Consider the following 12379-nt stretch of genomic DNA (forward strand, 5'->3'; position numbering starts at 1 on the left):
GTCAATTAAGCTTTAAAAATAAATTGAAGGCAGGTTTAGGAAAGCAATTATGTTTAGTTAGCTTGTTGAGTGTTTGATTTCAAGTATTAGTAGTAGGATTTACAATCTTTAGTTTGTAGTTTATAATTTGTTTGTAATTTACTGATTGTAATGTAATATCATTTGTAGAAGGTATGAAGTCTGAAATCTTCAATTATTTTTGTTTTGTTTTAATGTAATGGCAAAATTATGTATTATGTTTTAATTTGATTTGATTGTATGAGTGTTTGGACCCCAGGAAGAGTAGTCTTCACTGTATTGAGGACTAATGGGGATCCATAATAAACAAAATAATGAACCACATTTTTCACGTTGTTGTTACTTTTAGGGTCAAAGTCTCTCCTTCAGGGGGGTTAAATCCCTCCGATTCACGTCACGGTTTAATCACCCTGTCAGGGTTTATTCCTCAAGAATGACCAGCTCGCCGTCAATTATCCCATGCTTAATCCATGCATACTGCAATCTTGAAAATTCACAACAATTCTACTATCCAAAACTACAAGCTTTCAACACGCTGACTATGATGTCATATCGATGATCTCCATACAGGCATAAAAGGGACAGACTGACGGACATAAAGATACAGATAGACAGACCGACAGACAGATAGGCTGACAGGCAGAGAGAGAGAGACAGACACACGGACGGAAAGCCTTTTCACAGGGTGAAGAATGATCAACGAGCTGTCCGTTACAGAGACCGTGATGCAGGACGAGCGAGAGGCGCTCAGGGAAGCGGAAAATAAGTTGGAGAAATATGTGGCCGAGAATGCAGAACTGAAGGACAAATTGGTCGAACAGGACGAGTGCATAGCGACGTTCATAGTTAAAATAAAAGCAAAAGACGAAGAACTCCAGAAGCTGAGGAAACTGAAAAAGGAGCAGGACATGAAGAGCTTCACCTTGAATGGACTTGTCAGGATGCATCTTCGAAGAACTGTCGATAGTTTACTTGCAGATGCGTCACTGTCGATGGAATATTAATTAGTAGGATGATGTAGGACAATTTGATAAATGGCTGCCATGCAGCTATCCTACTGTAAATGCACCTCGTCTCTGCGTGCGTGTGTGTGTGTGTGTGTGTGTAATGCACGTAACTCGAGAACCGTTTCACCCACCCATTCGACACACGCGTTCCACACCCCCGCAGTGAGTGCAGTGCCTGGTATCGAGTCTGTCGGACCCACGGTTCTCCAGAAACACCACAAAAGGCTCTGGTCAGGCTCTGCCAGTGGGCCTAATGAGGCCAACTCCTTTCACCTGGGCCAGGCTCTGCCAGTGGGCCTAATGAGGCCAACTCCTTTCACCTGTGCAATTTCCAGCCTCAGCCAATTGACACTCAACCAATCAGGCTCTGCCAGGGGGCACAGGCACATACACAGATCTCCATGTGGGACACTGGCTGAGAGTTAAAACGGGTGCTATGACAACGTATATCATTAGGTTCCCAAGTAGGCCGGTGGCCGACTGCGACGGGCACGTACAGGTCTAGTGTAAACAAATGCATAATGTCATTCACAGCTCTCGGGAATGTGTTTGAAAACATTTGATGGGATAATTAGGCGTCGCTCACACATGAAAGACAGGGTGCTCTCTCGCTGTCCTGGGGGGAGAGGGGGGCAGAGCAGCTCGCAATTAATTTCCAATGGGAGTCACATGGTTGACGAGACAAGCTTGCTCCACGGCTGTTGACATTGAAGGGAAAATGCATCGTCATATGTAAACGAGCAAATCAGCTAACCAATCACAGGCAACAGGCATTCTGATTGGTCAGTATGAGATGATGCATGCTGATGATATGATGATAAGAGCGCCTCTCACTTCACACGGGTGTGATTTTTTTATTTTATTTAACCAGTAAAAACCACATTGAGACTAAAGTCTCTTTTACAAGTGTGAACTGGCCAAGAGAAAAGGGCAAAATAAGTGACACAGCTCTGCCAGTAACAATAAATACAAAACAATAACAGGACAAACATGCAACGCTCATAAATACAGTACCCACTACCGAAGAAGCTCAAAGGAAGAACAGAAACGTCTAATAGTGCAACCAATAAGGCTAATATATAAAACTAAGCAACGAAATTTCCTAATAAACTAAAAAGCAAGAGAACCAACATTTGCTATACGGGAATCACAGAAGCCAGTTTGGTAGACAGTATCGCCATAATCGAGTTGCGACAGGAAGAGGCCTGTGACCAGCTTTTTGCGAGAAGCATTAGAAAAGCAGGACTTGGAATGTTTCATGTTGTTACTCTTAGGAGGGATACTTTTAAATCTCTCCGATTCACATCACTGTTTAATCACCCTGTCGGGGTTTATTTCTCAACAATGACCAGCTCGCCGTCAGATCCCGTGCATAATCAATTCATATTGAAATCTTGGAATCTATTGAAAAATCACATTAATATTTTTTTTTGCCGTGTTAATTGTAAACATTTCGAACATTTTCCGAAACTACAAGCTGTCAACACGCTGACTATGATGTCATATCAATGACATCAGGGATCTCCATACAGGCATAAAAGGGACAGACAGACAGAGAGAGATAGAGAGACAGACGGATAGGCAAATGGACAGACATATTGATAGACAGAAAGGCTGAGAGAGAGAAGACAGCCTTTTCACAGATCTGAGGTTACTTTTGCAAAGACCGTGATGCAGGACGAGGAAGAGGCGCTCAGGGAAGTGAAGAATAATGTGGAGAAATATGTGGCAGAGAATGCAAAACTGAAGGGCAGATTGGCCAAGAAGGACAACGAAATCCAGGCGCTGAGGCACGAGGTGTGGAGACTGGACAAGGAGCTGGACAGGCTGTGGGAGATAAAGAGGCAGAAGAAGAGGTTCACATTGAAGGGACTCATCCAGAAGTATTACATGCATACAGTAACAGCGTTACATTAACGCCGTTACTTTCGGCAGTAACGGTTGCTGTAACACGTTATTTTTTAAATTCAGTAACGTTGTTACAGTTACTACATGGTGCGTTATTCTTCCGTTATTTTTCATGAGAAAAACTGTCAGTCTGCTTGCCTTGCGGGAGAGAAGGGGGAGGAGGAGTGTGTGTGCGTTTGTGTGTGTGTGCGTTTGTGTACTACATGTGGTGACGAGCGGAGTTTGTTTACTGTCTGACTAGTGTCATGGCGGAGCCCGTGTGTGTGTGTGTGTGTGTGTGTGTGTGTGTGACAGTGTGCGTAGCCTACTTTTGAGCGAGAGAGAGACAGAAAGATACTGAAAGGGACACGTGTGTGTTTGATAATCAAATTATTAATTCTGGTTTTGGTCTTAATTTGTTTATAAATCCAGACTCAAATTAGTATTGCCACCACCACCAATAAGAGCAGCTATGAGCTATCTCAGCCTATCTGCACATACAACATTCACTGGAGCAGTGGAACTGGAACCCCCATGTTGTGTTGGTTGTAGCCTACTTGTGTTGTTGTTTGCTATAAATATGTATTGATAGGCCTACATAGCATCATCAAAATCACCACCAGTCCCCCCTGGGCTGGTATTATTATCACTAACTGTACTGAAATGAAGGCATGAATGAATGGCCTGGAAGTGGGAGCACGTTTTTCTTTTTGAGTGGTGCAACCACTCCTATATAGACAACTATGTGTGTCCCTGGCTGGCTGGCTGGCTGGCTGTGTCCCTGTGTCCCTGGGTCTGAGCACGGAAATATAGCATATTTCGGCCGGTTTTAGGAAGATTACATCGGCCGTTAGCCAAATTAGCCAAAAGATGCTACATTTTGTTATATTAAGCTCCCGATTATAGGGAATTAAACCAGCCCGTCAATTCCGTCAACGGTAGGTTTGGATTAATTAATCCAATCCGTCAATCCCGTCAACGGCAGTTCAAAGGTTTTTTTGCTGTGTTCATTTTAAACATTTCGAACATTTTCCGAAACTACAAGCTGTCAACACGCTGACTATGATGTCATATCGATGACATCAGGGATCTCCATACAGGCATAAAAGGGACAGACGGACGGAGAGAGATAGAGAGACAGACGGACAGATGTATTGACAGACTGACAGACTGACAGACATACTGATAGACAGACAGGCTGAGAGAGAGAAGACAGCCTTTTCACAGATCTGAGATGACTTTTGCAAAGACCGTGATGCAGGACAAGGAAGAGGCGCTCAGGGAAGTGGAGAATAATGTGGAGAAATATGTGGCAGAGAATGCAAAACTGAAGGGCAGATTGGCCAAAAAGGACAACGAAATCCAGGCGCTGAGGAACGAGGTGAGGAGACTCGACAAGGAGCTGGACAGGCTGTGGGAGATAAAGAGGGAGACGCAGAAGAAGAAGAAGAAGAGGTTCACATTGAAGGGACTCATCCATAAGTATTACATGGAATTGGAAAGCAGTTTAATCAGCTCCAGCCTCTGCCTCAGCCAATTGAGGCTCAACCAATCAGGCTCTGCCAGTGGGCCGAATTGATTGCCAAGTACACTTTTCAGTTTGCAGTCTTCACACACACACACAGGCACATACACAGATCTCCATGTGGGACACCGGCTGACAGTTATACCGGGTGCTATGACAACTTATATATCATTAGGTTCCCAAGTTGCATCGTTCCCAAGTAGGCCGGTGGCCGACTGAGACGGGCACGTACAGGTCTAGTTTTCCAAAACTGCAAGCTCTCAACACGCTGACTATGATGTCATATCGATGACATCAGGGATCTCCCTACAGGCATAAAAGGGACAGACGAACAGACAGATAAACGGATGGAAAGGCTTTTTCACAGTGGTGGAGATCTGAGACGACGAGCTGTCCTCTACGAAGACTTGTGTGATGCAGGCCGAGCAAGAGACGCTCAGGGAAGCGGAAACTAATTTGGAGAAATATGCGGCCGAGAATGCAGAACTGAAGGACAAATTGGCCGAAAAGAACGAAGAAATCCAGAAGCTGAGGAAGGAGGAGAGGAAACTGACCAAGGAGCTGGACAGGCTGCTGGACAGGTGGTGGAGCACATTGCATGGACACGTCAAGAAGCATTTGCAGAGATTAGTCAACAGACTAATCTCAGACTGCAGTGAGTGACGGACAGACAGACGGATGGAAAGCCTTTTCACAGGGGTGACGATCCGAGACCTTTACAAACACCGTGATGCAGGACGAGCGGGATGCGCTCTGGGAAGCGGAAAATAATTTGGAGAAATATGCGGCCGAGAATGCAGAACTGAAGGACAAATTGGCCGCTGGACAGGAAGAGGAAGCGGTTCACCTTGAAGAGACTTGTCATGATGGAACTTCATAAGAGTTCTCGATACATGAACGTAGGATGATGTAGGACGATTTGATAAATGGCTTGCCGTGCAGCCATGTAAACAAACGCACAATGTCATTTACAGCTGAACATTGCGCTCAGGAATGTCTTTTGAAGCGAGAATTAGACAAAGCGGTAACCGAAAATGTATTCTATTTGATCAACAGTGTTTGTTGTTTTCCGTGGTGACCGCATTGCACTGGATGCACCGCGACCAGGCATAAATTAACAGAATACTTTCATTACCATAAGAAATTGAATATTTCCGCGTGTTGTTCCTTTCGGGTCTATTTATGAATGTATTTATTAATTCAAGTAGCCGTAAATAAGTGGGATAATTTACGGCGAGCCGCTCATTGTTGAGAAATAAACCCCCCCAGGCTTCACGTCGGGTTTAAATGACAATTTTAGTTTTTTTCAACCAAGGTTCATGTTTTAGGTTGTAAAGTAAAATATGAGTGTTCATTTAATTTAATTTACTGCTTTCTTTTGTTTTAGGAAGTTTAGCTATTTTTGACAGGGTATTCGAGTATTTCTTTACAAAATATGATGGCGATTTATTTATTATTATTTACTATAGTCCTAATAGACCCCAAGAAATGACATCTGGCCACAAAAGACCACGGGATCTACTGAATGTGAAGGTAGCCTTCTGGGGGGAAGCCTTACTGTGTCGTAGGCTCAATATGTCAGTTTGTCACCTCCCTCTTGACATTCAATAGATCCCGTGAGCTTTTGTGGCGGGGTCTAGTAGGACTAGTAAATAATAAACAAGAAATCGCTAATCTTTTTTTTTACAAATATTTAGCCCCTTTGTTTGAATGCCCCCGCCCCCTGTCAAAAATAGCTAAAATCGCTAAAACGAAAGAAAGCAGCGAATGAAAAAAAATTAACACTCATCTTTCATTTTCTCTAAGAACAACCTAAAACATAAACCTTGGTTGAAAAAAACTAAAGTTGTCCTTTAACATCCCTGTCGGAGCTCCTCCTGGCAATCATCACATAAACCTGTAGGGTGGTTTCCAATTAAATATGATGTTTTATTTAATTCACCGTTTCCCAGTCTCAGTTATGGTGACTTCTCTCTTACTTCCCATACATACTTCTGTTCTCAGCCACTTTTCTTTGAATATGATAAAGACAACATCAAACTCACAACACATCTATTTTTGCTGTGTTAAAGGACCACTTCACCACTTTTCAACATCTCTTCATATAATTGGTCCTCACTAATGTTCATGATAAAACACCACAATTTTTTTCCTACTCAGTCTGTGTCTCATAGGAGGGCTTTGGGCAGTTCGGACACCCGTCCACCAGTGACATCATCATTAGGCAGAATTTTTTTAAACAAGATTTGTTTTAAAATATATTTAGATTTGTATTATCGTGAGAATGATGGATTCAACTTTTGCATTGCAACTTTTCAGGAAAAAGAAAGCCTGCCGTTTCTATTAGCTTGGATTCACCATCGATGATGTCACTGGTGTTTCTGAACTGCCCACAGCCTTCCTATGAGACACAGACTGAGTAGGAAAAAATGGTGGTATTTTATCATGAACATTAGTTAGGACCAATTATAGGAAGAGAAGTTGAAAAGTGGTGAAGTGGTCCTTTAAGATTTTCCAAAACTCTCCATACAGGGATAAACAGGGACACAGAGACAGAAACACAGACAGACAGATGATGAGACGGGGGGGGGAAAGGTCCGCATCTCATTCAAACAGCAGCACGGCTTCTATACCATAGGATAGGTCATGTAATGTGACGCATCACCGCCACAAATAGTCCTACAGCATCATGTAAATGCACTTCTGCATACCTCACGTACAATTACTCGGATTCATGAACATTGCTTGAGACGTGCACTGTCTGTCAGCGAGAGTCGAGAGAGGGAGAGAGAAAAGGAGAGAGAGCCAGGCAGAGACATTCGTTTCACTGCAGTTCGCTCGCAGAAAGGTTTACAGACAGAGGACGGGTCGGACAGAACTGTTTTTGAGTGGTGTAAACCACTCCTACAACTGGCTTTGTTAGTCTGTCTGTCTGTCTGTCTGTCTGTCTGTCTGTGCTCAAAAAATGAGCACGGTTGCTATGGTCACCCAGTTCACACGGGTGTGATTTCATTACGTCAGACCACAGCTGATCAGTCTATATAAGACCTTACACCACTCAGTTCACACGGGTGTGATTTTTATCTTTTGACTGACAAAACATTTAGAGGTTTAAGGTCTATCGGGTCAGAATGATTTCAAACACTGTCATTTAGTTTTGGAATCGCAATCAATGGCACGCCATTCTACACGCCAAGGACATGTCGGTTCAGCAGCGCATCGCATGACGCCAACACCTGACCAATAATAGACCATTCATAAACGCCCCCTCATCGTGGAACCTATTAACATATTAAACAAATTCCATGTTAACTTAGGATAGATTGCTGAGCCAAACATAATATATGATGAATTGAAAGCTTCAACTTAGACTGAGCAGCGCCTCACTGATTCCGTGTTTAATATGGTAAACTGTTAATTTCGTATCGCACCATATATGCACTCGTAGGCCTATAACTTAGGTCGCCAGCCGACCTTAAGTAACGCACACCGCGGTACGGGTTACTTAACTCCCCCCACCACCACCACCACCCACACGCACGCACGCACGCACGCAACATAATCTCCAGCCCCCACTTCTCACTCAACAGTAAATAGACCAACATACGGGTAGCTGCACATTTCTAAAGTTACAATGTAATGACGTTTAAGACCTTTTTTGAATGCCTCTAAATTAAAGGTATATTCAGTGATTTCACTTAATTCAAATATCACTTTTTTTGTTGTGATAATCCTCCCTACTATAGAGTGTGCTGACCATATAAGGAGTTCCTCCCTGTCCCCAGTTAACCCCTGAGGGTAAAAAAAAACGTAGGTTTCGTTTTTGGCTAGGTGGCAAAGCCTTCATCCAATCAGGATAGAGAGGGACCTTCCACCAATCATGATCGAGCTGGGGCGGGCCTTGGTGTGTGTGCTGTTGGCCTGTCGCGTGTCACCCCACTGTAGTGCATGCATGTGCATATCTTGTTACCGGGGCGGACCGGGGGTTTCCCAAATCACTGAATGCTCCTTTAAATGTATTAACTAATAAGACCATTACTATGTCAAAAGTAAAATTAAAGTGATGATGATGATGATGATGATGATGACCATTTTGACAGGTTTGAGAGGATCCTTGTCCAGACTGCAGTTGGAATACGTGGACATCGTTTTCGCCAACAGAAACGACGTCAACAGTCCTATGGAAGGTCAGTGTGATGTAACCTTTATTATTCCTAATCTCCCATGTTATTATTAGTATCACATACACTAGCAGAGCGCGCAAGTACTGTGGTCGGCTGGATCAGAAGCTTGCTATGCATGCTATGAGTGGTTATATTTGGCTGTTGATGGTGACGTAATTAAGATATGTTTCAATGGTGGGTGGGTACAAGGTTATGTATGTATGTATGTATGTATGTATGTATGTATGTATGTATGTATGTATGTATGTATGTATGTATGTATGTATGTATGTATGTAAGAATGATTGGCTGTTGACGGTGACGTAACTAAGGTATGCTTCAAGGTAGGTATATCGAATCTCATGTTTGGCACACTGTGGTAAAGCTCTAAACACGAGATATCTCGTGAATGGCACAGAATTTACCCTGTGGGATTAATGAAGGTCTACATTACGTAGTAAATGCGTCGGCTTGGAGTTGTTATTGGTGACTGTAGGACTACACCATACAATGTTATTGGTGACTCCTGTAGGACTACACCATACAATGTTATTGGTGACTCCTGTAGGACTACACCATACAATGTTATTGGTGACTGTAGGACTACACCATACAATGTTATTGGTGACTGTAGGACTACACCATACAATGTTATTGGTGACTCCTGTAAGACTACACCATACAATGTTATTGGTGACTGTAGGACTACACCATACAATGTTATTGGTGACTGTAGGACTACACCATACAATGTTATTGGTGACTGTAGGACTACACCATACAATGTTATTGGTGACTGTAGGACTACACCATACAATGCTATTGGTGACTGTAGAACTACACCATACAATGTTATTGGTGACTGTAGGACTACACCATACAATGTTATTGGTGACTATAAGACTACACCATACAATGTTATTGGTGACTGTAGGACTACACCATACAATGTTATTGGTGACTATAAGACTACACCATACAATGTTATTGGTGACTCCTGTAGGACTACACCATACAATGTTATTGGTGACTGTAGGACTACACCATACAATGTTATTGGTGACTGTAGGACTACACCATACAATGTTATTGGTGACTATAAGACTACACCATACAATGTTATTGGTGACTGTAGGACTACACCATACAATGTTATTGGTGACTATAAGACTACACCATACAATGTTATTGGTGACTGTAGGACTACACCATACAATGTTATTGGTGACTGTAGGACTACACCATACAATGTTATTGGTGACTCCTGTAGGACTACACCATACAATGTTATTGGTGACTCCTGTAGGACTACACCATACAATGTTATTAGTGACTCCTGTAGGACTACACCATACAATGTTATTGGTGACTCCTGTAGGACTACACCATACAATGTTATTGGTGACTGTAGGACTACACCATACAATGTTATTGGTGACTCCTGTAGGACTACACCATACAATGTTATTGGTGACTCCTGTAGGACTACACCATACAATGTTATTGGTGACTCCTGTAGGACTACACCATACAATGTTATTGGTGACTCCTGTAGGACTACACCATACAATGTTATTGGTGACTCCTGTAGGACTACACCATACAATGTTATTGGTGACTGTAGGACTACACCATACAATGTTATTGGTGACTCCTGTAGGACTACACCATACAATGTTATTGGTGACTGTAGGACTACACCATACAATGTTATTGGTGACTCCTGTAGGACTACACCATACAATGTTATTGGTGACTCCTGTAGGGCTACACCATACAATGTTATTGGTGACTCCTGTAGGACTACACCATACAATGTTATTGGTGACTGTAGGACTACACCATACAATGTTATTGGTGACTCCTGTAGGACTACACCATACAATGTTATTGGTGACTCCTGTAGGACTACACCATACAATGTTATTGGTGACTCCTGTAGGACTACACCATACAATGTTATTGGTGACTCCTGTAGGACTACACCATACAATGTTATTGGTGTCTCCTGTAGGACTACACCATACAATGTTATTGGTGACTCCTGTAGGACTACACCATACAATGTTATTGGTGACTCCTGTAGGACTACACCATACAATGTTATTGGTGACTCCTGTAGGACTACACCATACAATGTTATTGGTGACTCCTGTAGGGCTACACCATACAATGTTATTGGTGACTCCTGTAGGACTACACCATACAATGTTATTGGTGACTCCTGTAGGGCTACACCATACAATGTTATTGGTGACTCCTGTAGGACTACACCATACAATGTTATTGGTGACTCCTGTAGGGCTACACCATACAATGTTATTGGTGACTGTAGGACTACACCATACAATGTTATTGGTGACTCCTGTAGGACTACACCATACAATGTTATTGGTGACTCCTGTAGGACTACACCATACAATGTTATTGGTGACTCCTGTAGGACTACACCATACAATGTTATTGGTGACTGTAGGACTACACCATACAATGTTATTGGTGACTGTAGGACTACACCATACAATGTTATTGGTGACTGTAGGACTACACCATACAATGTTATTGGTGACTCCTGTAGGACTACACCATACAATGTTATTGGTGACTCCTGTAGGACTACACCATACAATGTTATTGGTGACTCCTGTAGGACTACACCATACAATGTTATTGGTGTCTCCTGTAGGACTACACCATACAATGTTATTGGTGACTCCTGTAGGACTACACCATACAATGTTATTGGTGACTCCTGTAGGACTACACCATACAATGTTATTGGTGACTCCTGTAGGACTACACCATACAATGTTATTGGTGACTCCTGTAGGACTACACCATACAATGTTATTGGTGACTCCTGTAGGACTACACCATACAATGTTATTGGTGACTCCTGTAGGGCTACACCATACAATGTTATTGGTGACTCCTGTAGGACTACACCATACAATGTTATTGGTGACTGTAGGACTACACCATACAATGTTATTGGTGACTGTAGGACTACACCATACAATGTTATTGGTGACTCCTGTAGGGCTACACCATACAATGTTATTGGTGACTCCTGTAGGACTACACCATACAATGTTATTGGTGACTGTAGGACTACACCATACAATGTTATTGGTGACTGTAGAACTACACCATACAATGTTATTGGTGACTCCTGTAGGACTACACCATACAATGTTATTGGTGACTCCTGTAGGACTACACCATACAATGTTATTGGTGACTCCTGTAGGACTACACCATACAATGTTATTGGTGACTCCTGTAGGACTACACCATACAATGTTATTGGTGACTCCTGTAGGACTACACCATACAATGTTATTGGTGACTGTAGGACTACACCATACAATGTTATTGATGACTCCTGTAGGACTACACCATACAATGTTATTGGTGTCTCCTGTAGGACTACACCATACAATGTTATTGGTGACTGTAGGACTACACCATACAATGTTATTGGTGACTCCTGTAGGACTACACCATACAATGTTATTGGTGACTCCTGTAGGACTACACCATACAATGTTATTGGTGACTCCTGTAGGACTACACCATACAATGTTATTGGTGACTCCTGTAGGACTACACCATACAATGTTATTGGTGACTGTAGGACTACACCATACAATGTTATTGGTGACTGTAGGACTACACCATACAATGTTATTGGTGACTCCTGTAGGACTACACCATACAATGTTATTGGTGACTCCTGTAGGACTACACCATACAATGTTATTGGTGACTGTAGGACT

At 42.5% G+C, this 12379-nt stretch overlaps 1 protein-coding gene across 1 annotated transcript in view; it reads left to right on the forward strand.

Moving 5' to 3' along the window:
- LOC306927453 (voltage-gated potassium channel subunit beta-2-like) overlaps positions 1 to 12379 on the forward strand; it is a gene marked incomplete at both ends in the record, with an annotated part of 159434 nt that overhangs the window by 105707 nt on the left and 41348 nt on the right. The window contains 1 exon segment of the mRNA XM_079507204.1: positions 8538 to 8624. Within this exon segment, the coding sequence (XP_079363330.1) occupies positions 8538 to 8624 (87 nt within the window).

Source organism: Electrona antarctica, assembly GCF_951216825.1.
Source record: "Electrona antarctica genome assembly, chromosome: 8".
NCBI lineage: Eukaryota > Metazoa > Chordata > Actinopteri > Myctophiformes > Myctophidae > Electrona > Electrona antarctica.